Here is a 20,488-nt window from a genome sequence, read left to right on the forward strand (position 1 = left end):
TTTAGGGATGATCAGTGAGATACACCTCAGTGAGATACACCCTCTTAAGTCAGGTAGCGTGACTCCGTCAAGTTGGATTAAAGTATATTTACCGCAGCTTAACCTTTTATGTCCCTTGACCCCATGCTACTGGACAATCAGCTACATAAATACTCCTCTCTTTCTGGGATTAGAGAGAAGGCCTTTGCTCTGTCTTCCTCTGTTGCTGTGCCCTTGAGCAAGGTACTTAATGTAATTTCTCCGGGGTCATTGTTGATAATGTCTGACCCCGAATGTGACCCCAGTCTGTTGGATAATGTCTGACCATGACCCCAGTATGTGATAATGTCTGACCGTGACCCCAGTCTGTGATAATGTCTGACCCTGACCCAGTCTGTGATAATGTCTGACCGTGTCCCCAGTCTGTGATAATGTCTGACCGTGACCCCAGTCTGTGATAATGTCTGACCGTGACCCCAGTCTGTGATAATGTCTGACCCTGACTGTGACCCTAGTCTGTTGGTAATGTCTGACCGTGACCCCAGTCTGTTGGTAATGTCTGACCGTGACCCCAGTCTGTTGGTAATGTCTGACCGTGACCCCAGTCTGTGATAATGTCTGACCGTGACCCCAGTCTGTTGGTAATGTCTGACCGTGACCCCAGTCTGTTGGTAATGTCTGACCGTGACCCCAGTCTGTTGATAATGTCTGACCGTGACCCCAGTCTGTGATAATGTCTGACCGTGACCCCAGTCTGTTGATAATGTCTGAACATGACCCCAGTCTGTTGGTAATGTCTGAAACGTGACCCCAGTCTGTTGATAATGTCTGACCCTGACCGTTACCCCAGTCTGTTGATAATGTCTGACCATGACCCCAGTCTGTGATAATGTCTGACTCTGACCGTGACCCCAGTCTGTTGATAATGTCTGACCCTGACCCCAGTCTGTTGATAATGTCTGACCCTGATTGCGACCCTAGTCTGTTGATAATGTCTGACCGTGACCCCAGTCTGTTGATAATGTCTGACCCTGACCCCAGTCTGTTGATAATGTCCTGACCCTAGTCGTGACCCCAGTCTGTTGATAATGTCTGACCCTAGTCATTACCCCAGTCTGTTGATAATGTCTGACCCTAGTCGTGACCCCAGTCTGTTGATAATGTCTGACCCTAGTCGTGACCCCAGTCTGTTGATAATGTCTGACCCTGACCCCAGTCTGTTGGTAATGTCTGACCGTGACCCCAGTCTGTCGTGACCCCAGTCTGTTGATAATGTCTGACCCTAGTCGTGACCCCAGTCTGTTAATAATGTCTGACCATGACCCCAGTCTGTTGATAATGTCTGACCTTAGTCGTGACCCCAGTCTGTTGATAATGTCTGACCCTAGTCGTGACCCCAGTCTGTTGATAATGTCTGACCATAGTCATGACCCCAGTCTGTTGATAATGTCTGACCCTAGTCGTGACCCCAGTTTGTTGATAATGTCTGACCCTGATCGTGACCCCAGTTTGTTGATAATGTCTGACCCTAGTCGTGACCCCAGTCTGTTGATAATGTCTGACCCTAGTCGTGACCCCAGTCTGTTGATAATGTCTGACCCTAGTCGTGACCCCAGTCTGTTGATAATGTCTGACCATGACCCCAGTCTGTTGATATTGTCTGACCCTAGTCATGACCCCAGTCTGTTGATAATGTCTGACCCTAGTCGTGACCCCAGTCTGTTGATAATGTCTGACCCTAGTCATGACCCCAGTCTGTTAATAATGTCTGACCCTAGTCGTGACCCCAGTTTGTTGATAATGTCTGACCCTGATCGTGACCCCAGTTTGTTGATAATGTCTGACCCTAGTCGTGACCCCAGTCTGTTGATAATGTCTGACCCTAGTCGTGACCCCAGTCTGTTGATAATGTCTGACCCTAGTCATGACCCCAGTCTGTTGATAATGTCTGACCCTAGTCGTGACCCCACTCTCTGAGGGAGTTGGTGTCTCTGAGGGAGTTGGTGTCTCTGAGGGGATATGGGGCAAACATATTTACATTTCACACGTGACAGAAAATATACTAACCCCCCCCCAAAAATCTGCCAATCAGATTGTCTTTGAGTCATATTTTAATCCTCCTCTGAGAAACCTTTTCTCTGGAAGCTTTTTTTGGAGTCTGAGACTGACGTGTCTAAATAGCAGGTCTCATCATGTCTTCTTGGCATCCCATAAGTCTCAGCTTCACCAGCCTATGAAGGGAATCTGTCCTCCAGTCCCAACCCTGACTAAACCCCATCACCCCTCCCCTTTAAATCAAATCAAATTCTATTAGTCACATGCGCCGAATGCTTACTTACAAGCCCATAGTTTAAAAATACAAATAAGAATAAGAATTAAAAGGAACAAGTAATTAAAGAGCAGCAGTAAAATAACAATAGTGAGACTATATACCAGGGGGTACTGGTTAGTCGAGGTAATTGAGGTAGTATGTACATGTAGGTAGAGTTATTAAAGTGACAATGCATAGATGATAACAGAGAGTAGCAGTGTTGTAAAAGAGGGGGAAGGGGGTTGCAATGCAAATAGTCTGGGGTAGCCTTTTGATTAGATGTTCAGGAGTCTTATGGCTTGGGGGTAGAAGCTGTAGAAGCTGTTTAGAAGCCTCTTGGACCTAGGCTTGGTGCTCCGGTACCTCTTGCCGTGCGGTAGCAGAGAGAACAGTCTATGACTAGGGTGGATGTAGTCTTTGACAATTTTTAGGGCCTTCCTCTGACACCGCCTGGTGTACAGATCCTGGATGGCAGGAAGATTGGCCCCAGTGATGTACTGAGCTGTTTGCACTACCCTCTGTAGCGCCTTACGGTCGGGCAGAGGCTGGGCAGTTGCCATACCAGGCATACCAGTGATGCAACCAGGATGCTCTCGATGGTGCAGCTGTAGTACCTTTTGAGGATCTCAGGACCCATGCCAAATCTTTTCAGTCTCCTGAGGGGGAATAGGTTTTGCCCTCTTCACAACTGTCTTGCTGTGTTTGGAACATGATAGTTTGTTGGTGATGTGGACACCAAGGAACTTGAAGCAAAGCCAGGGGAGTTTCGCCGCCCCAAGGTGCAGCAGGAGAAGCAGCAGCAGCAGCAGGAGCAACAGAAGCAGCAGAGGAAGCGGCAGCAGGAGAAGCAACAGAAGCAGCAACAGAAGCAGCAGGACAAGCAACAGAAGCAGCAGCAGCAGAAATGTCAGGATTCCTGGACATGGGAAGATGTGTTGGATGGCAAGGGTTGCTACACATGGGAGGAGATCCAGGCTGGTGGGGATCGCCTACCATGGGAACAGTTGGAGGCACTGAGGAGAGCAGAGGCAGCCGGAGAGAGAAGCCATCGATACGAGGGAACGCGACTGGCAAGGAAATTTATTGGGGGGTGGCACTTGGAACTGCCGGCGAAGCTGAGGGCTGAGTCTGAGAGGGTTGAGGAGTTATTGGACAGATTGGAGGAGAGTGAACGGATGGGAGATGAGGAGACACTCGAGGAGTTGGTGATAGAATTGGAGGAGAGTGAAGAGAGAGAGCAGTTGATTTGGCGTAGTATGCAAGGCATTCGCCCGGAGGTGCGTGTCCCCAGCCCGGTACCACCAGTGCCGGCACCCCGCACCAGACTGTCTCTCCGTCCCATCAATACAGGTGCTCCCGCCTGTCCGGCGCTGCCAGAGCTTCCGCCCCTCAGTCCAGAGGCGCCAGAGCCCCTCAGTCTAGAGGCGCCAGAGCTCCTCTGTCCAGCGCTGCCAGAGCCTTCCCCCTCTCCAGCGCTGCCGGAGTCTCCAGTCTGCCCAGCGCCGCCTGAGCTGTCCGTCTGTCCAGAGCTGCTAGAGTATCCCGTCTGTCCAGAGCTGCTAGAGTCTCCCGTCTGTCCAGAGCTGCTAAAGTCTCCCGTCTGTCCAGAGCTGCTAGAGTCTCCCGTCTGTCCAGAGCTGCTAGAGTCTCCCATCTGTCATGAGCCGCCAGAGCCGCCAGTCAGCATGGAGCCGCCAGAGCCACCAGTCAGCATGGAGCCGCCAGAGCCGCCAGTCAGCATGGAGCCGCCAGAGCCGCCAGTCATCCAGGATCTGTAGCGTCATACCCAAGAAGACTCGAGGCTCTAATCACTGCCAAAGATACTTCAAAGCAACGGGGGTCTGATAACTAACTGTAATTGTCATATTTCAGCTTTCCATTTTTTTATAACTTTGCTTTGTCATTATGTGGTATTGTGTGCAGATTGATGAGGGGAAAAAACGTTTTTCAATCATTTAGAGACAGAGAGGAGAGAGAGAGAGAGAAGAGAGAGAGACGAGAGAGAGAGAGAGAGAGAGAGACAGAGAGAGAGAGAGAGACAGAGAGAGAGAGAGAGAGAGAGAGAGAGAGAGACAGAGAGAGAGAGAGAGAGAGAGAGAGAGAGAGACAGAGAGAGAGAGACAGAGAGAGAGAGAGAGAGACAGAGAGAGAGAGAGAGACAAGAGAGAGAGAGAGAGAGAGACAGAGAGAGAGAGAGAGAGAGAGAGAGAGAGAGAGAGAGAGACAGAGAGACAGAGAGAGAGAGAGAGAGAGAGAGAGAGAGACAGACAGACAGAGAGAGAGACAGAGAGAGAGAGAGAGACAGAGAGAGAGAGACCCACTCTGACCCACTCTGACTCACCCCCATTACCCCCCCCCCCCCCCCCCCCTTTACCCCACTGCCTCATCATCCCTCCAGGTATCTTTGGCCAATGTATCTAGATAGCGTGGTGGTGTCTGTTGGCAAGCCTTCTCAAGAGACTTTTTACATGGAATCATTGTCTTCAACTGATGATGCACCTCCAGCACAGTTAGCATCTAAACTACACCCCTCCTCCATCATGCTCACCGACTGATCTGAATGGAAGGTTGTCATGACTGTGGTGGGAAAAGGGTTTGAACCGATGGGTAATCATTGTTGCAGAGTGAGAGCACGTTCACTGACGTGTAACCCAGGGCTTCCCTGGGGCCCTGCTTCCCTCAGCAGCAGCCCAGCCCTTAATCAGCTGTGGTGGATTGACACACACACACACACACACACACACACACACACACACATGGGGAGTAAAAATGTATTCCCATTCAAAATCCTATTTCCCAAACCCTAACCCCTTAACCTTGGACCTAACCACAAACCTAAACCTAACCCCTAACTTAACCCTTAATCTAACCTTAACACTTAACCTAAGATAGCATTTTAACATATTTAAGAAATGAAAAAGTTCAGACTTAAAAAATATATTTTTAATTCATCAAATAAAATAACATACAACAAGTCACCACAATGTCCTGACAAGTCACCACAATGTCCTGACAAGTCACCACAATGTCCTGACAAGTCACCACAATGTCCTGACAAGTCACCACAATGTCCTGACAAGTCACCACAATGTCCTGGCAAGTCACCACAATGTCCTGACAAGTCACCACAATGTCCTGACAAGACACCACAATGTCCTGACAAGTCACCACAATGTCCTGACAAGTCACCACAATGTCCTGACAAGTCACCACAATGTCCTGACAAGACACCACAATGTCCTGACAAGACACCACAATGTCCTGACAAGTCACCACAATGTCCTGACAAGTCACCACAATGTCCTGACAAGTCACCACAATGTCCTGACAAGTCACCACAATGTCCTGACAAGTCACCACAATGTCCTGACAAGTCACCACAATGTCCTGGCAAGTCACCACAATGTCCTGACAAGTCACCACAATGTCCTGACAAGACACCACAATGTCCTGACAAGTCACCACAATGTCCTGACAAGTCACCACAATGTCCTGACAAGTCACCACAATGTCCTGACAAGACACCACAATGTCCTGACAAGACACCACAATGTCCTGACAAGTCACCACAATGTCCTGACAAGTCACCACAATGTCCTGACAAGTCACCACAATGTCCTGACAAGTCACCACAATGTCCTGACAAGTCACCACAATGTCCTGACAAGTCACCACAATGTCCTGACAAGTCACCACAATGTCCTGACAAGACACCTCAATGTCCTGACAAGACACCTCAATGTCCTGACAAGACAACACAATGTCCTGACAAGTCACCACAATGTCCTGACAAGACACCACAATGTCCTGACAAGACACCACAATGTCCTGACAAGTCACCACAATGTCCTGACAAGTCACCACAATGTCCTGACAAGTCACCACAATGTCCTGACAAGTCACCACAATGTCCTGACAAGTCACCACAATGTCCTGACAAGTCACCACAATGTCCTGACAAGACACCTCAATGTCCTGACAAGACACCTCAATGTCCTGACAAGACAACACAATGTCCTGACAAGTCACCACAATGTCCTGACAAGACACCACAATGTCCTGACAAGACACCACAATGTCCTGACAAGACACCTCAATGTCCTGACAAGACACCACAATGTCCTGACAAGACACCACAATGTCCTGACAAGTCACCACAATGTCCTGACAAGACACCACAATGTCCTGATAAGACACCACAATGTCCTGACATGTCACCACAATGTCCTGACAAGACACCACAATGTCCTGACAAGTTACCACAATGTTCTGACAAGACACCAGAATGTCCTGACAAGACACCACAATGTCCTGACAAGACACCACAATGTCCTGACAAGACACCACAATGTCCTGACAAGACACCTCAATCTCCTGACAAGACACCAGAATGTCCTGACAAGACACCACAATGTCCTGACAAGACACCTCAATCTCCTGACAAGACACCAGAATGTCCTGACAAGACACCACAATGCCCTGACAAGACACCACAATGTCCTGACAAGACACCACAATGTCCTGACAAGACACCACAATGTCCTGACAAGACAACACAATGTCCTGACAAGACACCACAATGTCCTGACAAGACACCACAATGTCCTGACAAGACACCACAATGTCCTGACAAGACAACACAAGTTTCTCCAAAGCAAATAGAAAGTAAAGAAATGTAAAAGCGAACTAAACAGAAACCAGCACGGTGAGCCAATGACCTCATTGGTTAATGAAGGAGACCATTGTTCTCAGGCAGCATCAGGCCTACAGGGGTCCTGTATAAAGCTGATGAACAATATGATCACGTTTAGCCACTTAGCACAATGCTAACCGTAATATAATATACTGAAATAGCAAGTACTCTTCCACTGAAATAGACCAACGAGGAAAGCACATCTAAGTAAACCTACTTAACAGACTGTCTTTTTTTTTTAAGCAAATTAAAATTCCCCTTGTTTTGGTTTAGTGAAGAAGAACCATTTAACTCTCTCTCTGCTGATGATCACATCGTCCGTTAGAATCTCCCTACTCTCCCCAGCAGCCTGTGGTCGTATTTGACACCTTCTGCCCTTTGTTCTGGTTAACTGGGAAAAGTAGGCTCTTAATTAATGTCTCTCTCAGAAAACTGCTTGTTAATTTCAGCATTGGAGGCAGGGGGGGGGATGAGCTGAGAAAGCCCCCCTTTGTCATTTCCTTCCCAAGTCGTCTCCAGCTGCTGATCTGGAGTTACAGAACACATAAGAAACACACCTGCTACCCTGCCACCTCTACGCTCTAACCACTAGGCTACCCTGCCGCCTCTCCACTCTAACCACTAGGCTACCCTGCCGCCTCTACACTCTAACCACTACGCTACCCTGCCGCCTCTCCACTCTAACCACTAGGCTACCCTGCCGCCTCTACACTCTAACCACTAGGCTACCCTGCCGCCTCTCCACTCTAACCACTAGGCTACCCTGCCGCCTCTACACTCTAACCACTAGGCTACCCTGCCGCCTCTACACTCTAACCACTAGGCTACCCTGCCGCCTCTACACTCTAACCACTAGGCTACCCTGCCGCCTCTACACTCTAACCACTAGGCTACCCTGCCGCCTCTACACTCTAACCACTAGGCTACCCTGCCGCCTCTCCACTCTAACCACTAGGCTACCCTGCCGCCTCTACACTCTAACCACTAGGCTACCCTGCCGCCTCTCCACTCTAACCACTAGGCTACCCTGCCGCCTCTACACTCTAACCACTAGGCTACCCTGCCGCCTCTACACTCTAACCACTAGGCTACCCTGCCGCCTCTACACTCTAACCACTAGGCTACCCTGCCGCCTCTACACTCTAACCACTAGGCTACCCTGCCGCCTCTACACTCTAACCACTAGGCTACCCTGCCGCCTCTACACTCTAACCACTAGGCTACCCTGCCGCCTCTACACTCTAACCACTAGGCTACCCTGCCACCTCTACACTCTAACCACTAGGCTACCCTGCCGCCTCTACACTCTAACCACTAGGCTACCCTGCCGCCTCTACACTCTAACCACTAGGCTACCTGCCTCTACACTCTAACCACTAGGCTACCCTGCCTCCTCTACACTCTAACCACTAGGCTACCTGCCACCTCTACACTCTAACCACTAGACTACCCTGCCGCCTCTACACTCTAACCACTAGACTACCCTGCCGCCTCTACACTCTAACCACTAGGCTACCCTGCCGCCTCTACACTCTAACCACTAGGCTACCTGCAGCCTCTACACTCTAACCACTAGGCTACCCTGCCACCTCTACACTCTAACCACTAGGCTACCCTGCCGCCTCTACACTCTAACCACTAGGCTACCTGCAGCCTCTACACTCTAACCACTAGGCTACCTGCCACCTCTACACTCTAACCACTAGGCTACCCTGCCGCCTCTACACTCTAACCACTAGGCTACCCTGCCGCCTCTACACTCTAACCACTAGGCTACCCTGCCTCCTCTACACTCTAACCACCAGGCTACCCTGCCGCCTCTACACTCTAACCACTAGGCTACCCTGCCACCTCTACACTCTAACCACTAGGCTACCCTGCCGCCTCTACGCTCTAACCACTAGGCTACCCTGCCACCTTTACGCTCTAACCACTAGGCTACCTGCAGCCTCTACGCTCTAACCACTAGGCTACCCTGCCACCTCTACACTCTAACCACTAGGCTACCTGCCGCCTCTACACTCTAACCACTAGGCTACCCTGCCACCTCTACACTCTAACCACTAGGCTACCCTGCCACCTCTACACTCTAACCACTAGGCTACCCTGCCGCCTCTACACTCTAACCACTAGGCTACCCTGCCACCTCTACACTCTAACCACTAGGCTACCTGCCTCTACACTCTAACCACTAGGCTACCCTGCCTCCTCTACACTCTAACCACTAGGCTACCTGCCACCTCTACACTCTAACCACTAGACTACCCTGCCGCCTCTACACTCTAACCACTAGACTACCCTGCCGCCTCTACACTCTAACCACTAGGCTACCCTGCCGCCTCTACACTCTAACCACTAGGCTACCTGCAGCCTCTACACTCTAACCACTAGGCTACCCTGCCGCCTCTACACTCTAACCACTAGGCTACCCTGCAGCCCCAGAAGACAGATGATATTTCTGACCTAGCTCTATTGTAACTGCTATCTGTTACTGTTGCCAGATTTAGAAAAGGTCTGACTGTAAAGAGAGGTTTAATTAGCAGGACTGGGGGATTCCTACAGCACCAGACTCATCACCCCATACGTTCACCCCGGGCTCAGGGTCGATATCTTTATCCAGGAGACGTCTACCGTACCGCTTGTGTGTGTGTGTGTGTGTGTGTGTGTGTGTGTGTGTGTGTGTGTGTGTGAGTGTGTGTGTGTGTGTGTGTCGGTGTGTGTGTGTGTGTGTGTGTGTCGGTGTGTGTCGGTGTGTGTGTGGAGGAGAGAGAACAGAGAGATATGTTGGTTAGATGTATTCTGCATTCGCCCTGAAGAGCGTGTCATCATTCCAGTGAAACCTGTGCCGGCTCCACGCACCAGGCCTACCGGTGCGCCTCCACAGCCCGGTATGCCCTGTGCTGTCTCCCCGCACTCGCCCTGAGGAGCGTGTCATCAGTCCAGTGCAACCTGCGCAGGTGCCCAGTCCAGCTCCATGACCAGAGCCTTCCTCTGCGCCGATGCCCAGTTTAGGCACGGTGTCCAACCCAGCTCCATGGCGAGAGCCTTCCTCTGCGCCGATGCCCAGTCTAGGCACGGTGTCCAACCCAGCTCCATGGCGAGAGCCTTCCTCTGCGCCGATGCCCAGTCTAGGCACGGTGTCCAACCCAGCTCCATGGCGAGAGCCTTCCTCTGCGCCGATGCCCAGTTTAGGCACGGTGTCCAACCCAGCTCCATGGCGAGAGCCTTCCTCTGCGCCGATGCCCAGTCTAGGCACGGTGTCCAACCCAGCTCCATGGCGAGAGCCTTCCTCTGCGCCGATGCCCAGTCTAGGCACGGTGTCCAACCCAGCTCCATGGCGAGAGCCTTCCTCTGCGCCGATGCCCAGTCTAGGCACGGTGTCCAACCCAGCTCCATGGCGAGAGCCTTCCTCTGCGCCGATGCCCAGTCTAGGCACGGTGTCCAACCCAGCTCCATGGCGAGAGCCTTCCTCTGCGCCGATGCCCAGTCTAGGCACGGTGTCCAACCCAGCTCCATGGCGAGAGCCTTCCTCTGCGCCGATGCCCAGTCTAGGCACGGTGTCCAACCCAGCTCCATGGCGAGAGCCTTCCTCTGCGCCGATGCCCAGTCTAGGCACGGTGTCCAACCCAGCTCCATGGCGAGAGCCTTCCTCTGCGCCGATGCCCAGTCTAGGCACGGTGTCCAACCCAGCTCCATGGCGAGAGCCTTCCTCTGCGCCGATGCCCAGTCTAGGCACGGTGTCCAACCCAGCTCCATGGCGAGAGCCTTCCTCTGCGCCGATGCCCAGTCTAGGCACGGTGTCCAACCCAGCTCCATGGCGAGAGCCTTCCTCTGCGCCGATGCCCAGTCTAGGCACGGTGTCCAACCCAGCTCCATGGCGAGAGCCTTCCTCTGCGCCGATGCCCAGTCTAGGCACGGCGTCTAGTCCTGCTCCATGGCCGGATCCGTGGTCTGGGCGGGTGCTAAGACCCACACCGGAACCGGCACCGACGCTAGTCACCCCCCCCCCCAACCCTTCCCATCTGGTTTCAGGTTTTGCGGCCGGAGTCCACACCTTTGGGGGGGAGGGGTACTGTCACGCCCTGACCATAGAGAGCCCTTCGGGGTTCTCTATGGTGTTTTAGGTCAGGGCGTGACTCGGGGGTGTTCTAGTCGTTATATTTCTATGTTGGTGTGTGTGTATGGTTCCCAATTAGAGGCAGCTGATTATCGTTGTCTCTAATTGGGGATCATACTTAAGTTGTCCTTTGTTCCCACCTGCATCGTGGGATATCGTTTGTGTTAGTGTTTTGAGCACTACGGCTTTCACGTTCGTGTTATGTTTATTTATTTTCACTCTATAAGTATGTGGAACTCAACTCACGCTTTGGTCCGTTCCTATCGACGATCGTGACACATTTAATTTTAATTTAATTTAATTTTAATTTGCTTAAGTTAGCAAATGCTCTTATCCAGAGTAAGATAGCTAGGTGAGACAACCACATATCAGTCAAATATACAGGATACAAACATTCCATTCCAGCTAAACAATGGATAGACAGATGGAGGATCTTAATTTGATCACTTGTTTGTTGCTGAGAATGCAAACATGTAGTGTATTTGAGTTTTTAAAAGGCTTCTAAAGTTTGAAATGTCAGACTTTGCCCTAATGAAAAACGTATCAACCCCTATAAATGTCTTAGTCGCCTTGGTCCAGTTCTTACGACAAACGTGACGATAAAAATGTCCATTAATTATAATCCACATAATAATTCACATTTCCTGTTGCAGGATTATTTTCCTGCTATAGCAAACTGGCTCAAATTAAGATACAACATCTGTATAGCGTTTGCAAAAAACTAACAAATCATACACATTTAAAACCCATGAATTAAATATCGGAGAATATTCTACAATATTAAAGGCACTCACAAGCAATCGTTTCTGATGGAAAAATGTGTGTGTGTGTGTGTGTGTGTGTGTGTGTGTGTGTGTGTGTGTGTGTGTGTGTGTGTGTGTGTGTGTGTGTGTGTGTGTGTGTGTGTGTGTGTGTGTCTTGGCCGTGCATAGTAGAATTCTCTTTTTTAGTTTTCATACCATTAGCTACATGGTGTCTCCACTAACCAGAACCAGGTGTCTGCCCATATTCCAGCATTGGTCCCAGAAGGAGACAGTTACTGTAAGTAGAACAAGCTGGGATGGTTCTGGTTCAGAACGGTATACATGTTCTTATGGACAAGATCTCTGAAGATATTTACATATATATTGGCGTAATACATTTGAAATCTACTGGTATGGATCGTATTATATTTGCTGTTACCTAGTGGATTAGCTACAGGTATAGGATCATAATTTGACCTATATTGTCATCGCAAAAAATTTTAAAAATGCAGTAACAGCATTTGACCGTTTAGTCCATAATGTTGCTTGATCGGTGGTTAGCTGGACAAAACTAGGCTCCATGAAAAGTGCAATATTAACCGTGTGTTATTTGGGGTTTTCAGAGAATTGATGTAAATCACAAATCTCATCTGCATTTCCTGCGTTGCTACAAAATTCTCAGCAACAAAAGATTGATCAAAGTATGATCCTACATCTGTACTGTAAAGTTGTCACCTGTAGTTAAATTCACTTTAAGAAATGTATGGTGTCCGTATTAGGAAAAAGACACCAACTCCTAGTGACTCTGACACAGCTTCCATGGGCGTTTGCTTCCTAATATGGACACCGTCAGTCCAGGAACAGCTCGGATTTGAACACTTTAAACTAGTTCCTTCTTCTTTCTGGACTTTCTCTCTCCTCCCACGTTTTAGGAGCGACTGGGTGACATCATACAAGGTCCTTGTGAGCAACGACAGTCACACCTGGGTCACTCTGAAGAATGGATCACAAGACCTGGTGAGTAGCTAGCTGAGATCATGATCAATAGATATGAATGGAGTGGAGATCAATAGCTATGATTGGGGTGCAGATCGATATATATGATTGGGGAGGAGATCAATAGATATGATTGGGGTGGAGATCAATAGATATGATTGGGGTGGAGATCAATAGATATGATTAGGATGGAGATCAATAGATATGATTGGGGTGGTGATCAATAGATATGATTGGGATGGAGATCAATAGATATGATTGGGATGGAGATCAATAGATATGATTGGGGTGGTGATCAATAGATATGATTGGGGTGAAGATCAATAGATATGATTGGGGTGGAGATCAATAGATATGATTGGGGTTGAGATCAATAGATATGATTGAGATTGAGATCAATAGATATGATTGGGGTGGAGATCAATGGATATGATTGGGGTGGAGATCAATGGATATGATTGGGGTGGAGATCAATAGATATGATTGGGATGGAGATCAATAGATATGACTGGGGAGGAGATCAATAGATATGATTGGGGAGGAGATCAATAGATATGATTGGGGTGGAGATCAATAGATATGATTGGGGTGGAGATCAATAGATATGGTTGGGATGGAGATCAATAGATATGATTGGGATGGAGATCAATAGATATGATTGGGATGGAGATCAATAGATATGATTGGGGTGGAGATCAATAGATATGATTGGGGTGAAGATCAATAGATATGATTGGGGTGGAGATCAATAGATATGATCGGGGTGGAGATCAATAGATATGGTTGGGATGGAGATCAATAGATATGATTGGGATGGAGATCAATAGATATGATTGGGGTGGAGATCAATGAGGCATAGTTGTTACAGCAGTTCTCACTTTGTCGGAACATTCTGGAAGAGTTTGTTTCTTGGATCATATTGATCAGATTCCAATGTCATTAGCGTCATCTAAGTAAGAATTACCATGATCCATAGATGTACTGTATTACCATGATCCATAGATGTATTACCATGGTCCATAGATGTATTACCATGGTCCATAGATGGATTACCATGGTCCATAGATGTATTACCATGGTCCATAGATGTATTACCATGGTCCATAGATGTATTACCATGGTCCATAGATGTACTGTATTACCATGGTCCATAGATGTATTACCATGGTCCATAGATGTATTACCATGGTCCATAGATGTATTGTATTACCATGGTCCATAGATGGTACTGTATTACCATGGTCCATAGATGTATTACCATGGTCCATAGATGTATTACCATGGTCCATAGATGTATTACCATGGTCCATAGATGTACTGTATTACCATGGTCCATAGATGTATTACCATGGTCCATAGATGTATTACCATGGTCCATAGATGGTACTGTATTACCATGGTCCATAGATGTATTACCATGGTCCATAGATGTATTACCATGGTCCATAGATGTATTACCATGGTCCATAGATGGTACTGTATTACCATGATCCATAGATGTATTACCATGGTCCATAGATGTATTACCATGGTCCATAGATGGTACTGTATTACCATGGTCCATAGATGTATTACCATGGTCCATAGATGTATTACCATGGTCCATAGATGTATTACCATGGTCCATAGATGTACTGTATTACCATGGTCCATAGATGTATTACCATGGTCCATAGATGTATTACCATGGTCCATAGATGGTACTGTATTACCATGGTCCATAGATGTATTACCATGGTCCATAGATGTATTACCATGGTCCATAGATGTATTACCATGGTCCATAGATGGTACTGTATTACCATGATCCATAGATGTATTACCATGGTCCATAGATGTATTACCATGGTCCATAGATGGTACTGTATTACCATGGTCCATAGATGTATTACCATGGTCCATAGATGTATTACCATGGTCCATAGATGTATTACCATGGTCCATAGATGTACTGTATTACCATGGTCCATAGATGGTACTGTATTACCATGATCCATAGATGTATTACCATGGTCCATAGATGGTACTGTATTACCATGGTCCATAGATGTATTACCATGGTCCATAGATTGTACTGTACCATGTCAACTCCCGATCCCTAGTCTCTTATTCACTGTGTTGCTCAACATCTGCTTGTCTCAGTAGATCTTCATTGGTAACAAGGAGAAAGAGATCCCTGTGTTGAACATGTTTCCTGTGGCTGCCGTGGCTCGTTACATCAGGGTCAACCCTCGTTCCTGGTTCAACCGTGGCAGCATCTGTATGAGAGTGGAGATCCTGGGATGTCCCATGCCAGGTACCTGCTATGTGTGTACTGTGTGATTCTACTAGGTAACTGCTGTGTGTACTGTGTGATTCTACTAGGTAACTGCTGTGTGTGTACTGTGTGATTCTGCTAGGTAACTGCTGTGTGTACTGTGTGATTCTACTAGGTAACTGCTGTGTGTACTGTGTGATTCTACTGGGTAACTGCTGTGTGTACTGTGTGATTCTACTAGGTAACTGCTGTGTGTACTGTGTGATTCTAACCAATAACTGCTGTGTGTACTGTGTGATTCTACTAGGTAACTGCTGTGTGATTCTACTAGGTAACTGCTGTGTGTGCTGTGTGATTCTACTAGGTAACTGCTGTGTGTGCTGTGTGATTCTACTAGGTAACTGCTGTGTGATTCTGCTAGGTAACTGCTGTGTTTGTACTGTGTGATTCTACTAGGTAACTGCTGTGTTTGTACTGTGTGATTCTACTAGGTAACTGCTGTGTGTGTACTGTGTGATTCTACTAGGTAACTGCTGTGTGTACTGTGTGATTCTACTAGGTAACTGCTGTGTGTACTGTGTGATTCTACTAGGTAACTGCTGTGTGTACTGTGTGATTCTGTGCCGGTAGGTTCCTGTTTGTGGCCCGCCTGTTAGCTTGCAGTTATCCTTCTGAACTCTCATCACCAAGTCGTTTTCCCCTACAGGACTGCCACTGACTGCATGTTTGTTTGTTTGTAGCATCGTTCTCTGTAAATCCTAGACTCTGTCGTGCATTTTAAATCCCAGGATGCCGGATGTTTCTGAGATAACGGAGCAGGCGCCTAGCACCGACGATCATATTACGCTCAAAGTCGCTCAAAGTTTGCCCATCCTAACGTTAAATCAAACACTAACTGAATGCAATGACTGTCTACCTGATTTATATAGCAGGCCGTGGCCACATGACTCACTCTCAGAGAACCATTTTGGTGAATAGTGTTGGTGCACCTAATAAACTGGCCAGTGGCCCTCAGTGTATTAAGGTGAATGGCAGTAGTAGACAGGGGGTGGTGTACCTAATGAACTGTCCAGTTACTCTCAGTGTATTAAGGTGAATGGCAGTAGTAGACAAGGGGGGTGTGTACCTAATAAACTGTCCAGTTACTCTCAGTGTATTAAGGTGAATGGCAGTAGTAGACAAGGGGGGGGTGTACCTAATAAACTGTCCAGTTACCCTCAGTGTATTAAGGTGAATGGCAGTAGTAGACAAGGGGGGTGTGTACCTAATAAACTGTCCAGTTACTCTCAGTGTATTAAGGTGAATGGCAGTAGTAGACAAGGGGGGTGTGTACCTAATAAACTGTCCAGTTACCCTCAGTGTATTAAGGTGAATGGCAGTAGTAGACAAGGGGGTGGTGTACCTAATAAACTGTCCAGTTACTCTCAGTGTATTAAGGTGAATGGCAGTAGTAGACAAGGGGGGTGTGTACCTAATAAACTGTCCAGTTACCCTCAGTGTATTAAGGTGAATGGCAGTAGTAGACAAGGGGGTGGTGTACCTAATACACTGTCCAGTTACCCTCAGTGTATTAAGGTGAATGGCAGTAGAAGACAGGGGGTGGTGTACCTAATAAACTGGCCAGTGGCCTCAGTGTATGAGGCAGGGGGTGGTGTATGGGTAGGATATAGGCCTACAAGACGTTGTATTACCACAAGTCGATAAGACCATGAACAATACAGGGGGAAGATATACAATAAGACCGGATATGTTACCATGTGTAACGGATGTGAAACGGCTAGCTTAGTTAGCGGTGGTGCTGGTGTAACCGATGTGAAACGGCTAGCTTAGTTAGCGGTGGTGCTGGTGTAACCGATGTGAAACGGCTAGCTTAGTTAGCGGTGGTGCTGGTGTAACCGATGTGAAACGGCTAGCTTAGTTAGCGGTGGTGCTGGTGTAACCGATGTGAAACGGCTAGCTTAGTTAGCGGTGGTGCTGGTGTAACAGATGTGAAACGGCTAGCTTAGTTAGCGGTGGTGCTGGTGTAACGGATGTGAAACGGCTAGCTTAGTTAGCGGTGGTGCTGGTGTAACCGATGTGAAACGGCTAGCTTAGTTAGCGGTGGTGCTGGTATAACGGACGTGAAACGGCTAGCTTAGTTAGCGGTGGTGCGGCGCTAAATAGCGTTTCAATCGGTGACGTCACTCGCTCTGAGACCTTGAAGTCGTTGTGCCCCCTTTGCTCTGCAAGGGGCCGCGGCTTTTGTGGAGCGATGGGTAATGATGCTTCGAGGGTGACTGTTGTCGATGTGTGCAGAGGGTCCCTGGTTCGAGCCCGGGGCGGGGGCGAGGGGACGGACTAAAGTTATACTGTTACACATGGATAGAATAATGTGGAGCCCTAATACTCAGAAACCCTTTAAGTGGTTAAAACCTATTAAGCTTAATTGGAAACGATCATATAAACCCACACAATGACCCTTTCCCTCCACGTTACGCGTAATTCATTCAAGCTAAAGATAACGGTTTAAAAAATAGATATGAATGTTAAAAAAGTTTCAAATGTAGGGACATAGCAATTATCACAAAGGACACAATGAACCAGCAGAGGACCACAGACTAATACCGGACCTAGAAAAACTCTGAGATTAATTGTTTGAGACATAATCAAAAAACAACATTATTACAACAGCAGAAGCAGTTGAAGTCGGAGGTTTACATACACTCAGGTTGGAGTCATTAAAACTAGTTTACATCCACTCAGGTTGGAGTCATTAAAACTAGTTTACATACACTCAGGTTGGAGTCATTAAAACTAGTTTACATCCACTTAGGTTGGAGTCATTAAAACTAGTTTACATACACTCAGGTTGGAGTCATTAAAACTAGTTTACATCCACTCAGGTTGGAGTCATTAAAACTAGTTTACATCCACTCAGGTTGGAGTCATTAAAACTAGTTTACATACACTCAGGTTGGAGTCATTAAAACTAGTTTACATCCACTCAGGTTGGAGTCATTAAAACTAGTTTACATCCACTCAGGTTGGAATCATTAAAACTAGTTTACATACACTCAGGTTGGAGTCATTAAAACTAGTTTACATCCACTCAGGTTGGAGTCATTAAAACTAGTTTACATCCACTCAGGTTGGAGTCATTAAAACTAGTTTACATCCACTCAGGTTGGAGTCATTAAAACTAGTTTACATACACTCAGGTTGGAGTCATTAAAACTAGTTTACATCCACTCAGGTTGGAGTCATTAAAACTAGTTTACATCCACTCAGGTTGGAGTCATTAAAACTAGTTTACATACACTCAGGTTGGAGCCATTAAAACTAGTTTACATCCACTCAGGTTGGAGTCATTAAAACTAGTTTACATCCACTCAGGTTGGAGTCATTAAAACTAGTTTACATCCACTCAGGTTGGAGTCATTAAAACTAGTTTACATCCACTCAGGTTGGAGTCATTAAAACTAGTTTACATACACTCAGGTTGGAGTCATTAAAACTAGTTTACATCCACTCAGGTTGGAGTCATTAAAACTAGTTTACATCCACTCAGGTTGGAGTCATTAAAACTAGTTTACATCCACTCAGGTTGGAGTCATTAAAACTAGTTTACATACACTCAGGTTGGAGTCATTAAAACTAGTTTACATACACTCAGGTTGGAGTCATTAAAACTAGTTTACATACACTTAGGTTGGAGTCATTAACACTAGTTTACATACACTCAGGTTGGAGTCATTAAAACTAATTTATCAACCACTCCACAAATGTCTTGTTAACAAACTATAGTTTTGGCAAGTCGGTGAGGACATCTACTTTGTGCATGACACAAGTCATTTTTCCACAATGGTTTACATACAGATTATTTCACTTATAATTCCTATCTAGCTCTTCAGTTGACACATATACTGTTGTCGATATAGTGATTTGTTCAATGACTTGATATGGGATGTGTTTGTTGTCAGACTCTCAGAACTATTACCACAGACGGAATGAGATCACAACCACAGACAACCTGGACTTCAAACATCACAGCTACAAAGAGATGAGGCATGTAAGTAGAGTAATGCTGAGCAGACACTACACTACACTACAGAGTAATGCTGGGCAGACACTACACTACAGAGTAATGCTGGGCAGATACTACACTACAGAGTAATGCTGAGCAGATACTACACTACACTACAGAGCAATTCTGGGCAGATACTACACTACAGAGTAATGCTGAGCAGATACTACACTACAGAGTAATGCTGAGCTGTTACTACACTACAGAGCAATGCTGGGCAGACACTACACTACACCACAGAGTAATGCTGGGCAGACACTACACTACACCACAGAGTAATGCTGGGCAGATACTACACTACAGAGTAATGCTGGGCAGACACTACACTACAGCACAGAGTAATGCAGGGCAGACACTAGTCACCACAGAGTAATGCTGGGCAGACACTACACTACAGCACAGAGTAATGCTGAGCAGACACTACACCACAGAGTAATGCTGGGCAGACACTACACCACAGAGTAATGCTGGGCAGACACTACACTACAGAGTAATGCTGGGCAGATACTACACCACAGAGTAATGCTGAGCAGACACTACACCACAGAGTAATGCTGTGGCAGACACTACACTACAGAGTAATGCTGGGCAGATACTACACCACAGAGTAATGGTGAGCAGACACTACACCACAGAGTAATGCTGGGCAGACACTACACCACAGAGTAATTCTGGGCAGACACTACACCACAGAGTAATGCTGAGCAGATACTACACTACACCACAGAGTAATGCTGGGCAGACACTACACTACACCACAGAGTAATGCTGGGCAGACACTACACTACACCACAGAGTAATGCTGGGCAGACACTACACCACAGAGTAATGCTGGGCAGACACTGCACTACACCACAGAGTAATGCTGGGTAGACACTACACTAAAGAGTAATGCTGGGCAGACACTACACTACACCACAGAGTAATGCTGGGCAGACACTACACTACACCACAGAGTAATGCTGGGCAGACACTGCACTACACCACAGAGTAATGCTGGGCAGACACTGTACTACACCACAGAGCAATGCTGGGCAGATACTACACTACACCACAGAGTAATGCTGGGTAGACACTACACTAAAGAGTAATGCTGGGCAGACACTACACTACACCACAGAGTAATGCTGGGCAGGCACTACACCACAGAGTAATGCTGAGCAGATACTACACTACACCACAGAGTAATGCTGGGCAGACACTACACCACAGAGTAATGCTGGGCAGACACTGCACTACACCACAGAGTAATGCTGGGTAGACACTACACTAAAGAGTAATGCTGGGCAGACACTACACTACACCACAGAGTAATGCTGAGCAGACACT

General features: G+C 47.2%; 1 protein-coding gene across 1 annotated transcript in view; it reads left to right on the forward strand.

Moving 5' to 3' along the window:
• Positions 1 to 20,488, forward strand: part of LOC109885435 (inactive carboxypeptidase-like protein X2) — a 126,759-nt gene that overhangs the window by 51,206 nt on the left and 55,065 nt on the right. Inside the window, exons 5-7 of the mRNA XM_031820939.1 lie at positions 12,776 to 12,860; positions 14,985 to 15,135; positions 19,056 to 19,144. Coding sequence (XP_031676799.1) covers positions 12,776 to 12,860; positions 14,985 to 15,135; positions 19,056 to 19,144 — 325 coding nt within the window. The remainder of the gene's footprint in view (positions 1 to 12,775; positions 12,861 to 14,984; positions 15,136 to 19,055; positions 19,145 to 20,488) is intronic.

Source organism: Oncorhynchus kisutch, unplaced genomic scaffold (assembly GCF_002021735.2).
Source record: "Oncorhynchus kisutch isolate 150728-3 unplaced genomic scaffold, Okis_V2 scaffold3749, whole genome shotgun sequence".
NCBI lineage: Eukaryota > Metazoa > Chordata > Actinopteri > Salmoniformes > Salmonidae > Oncorhynchus > Oncorhynchus kisutch.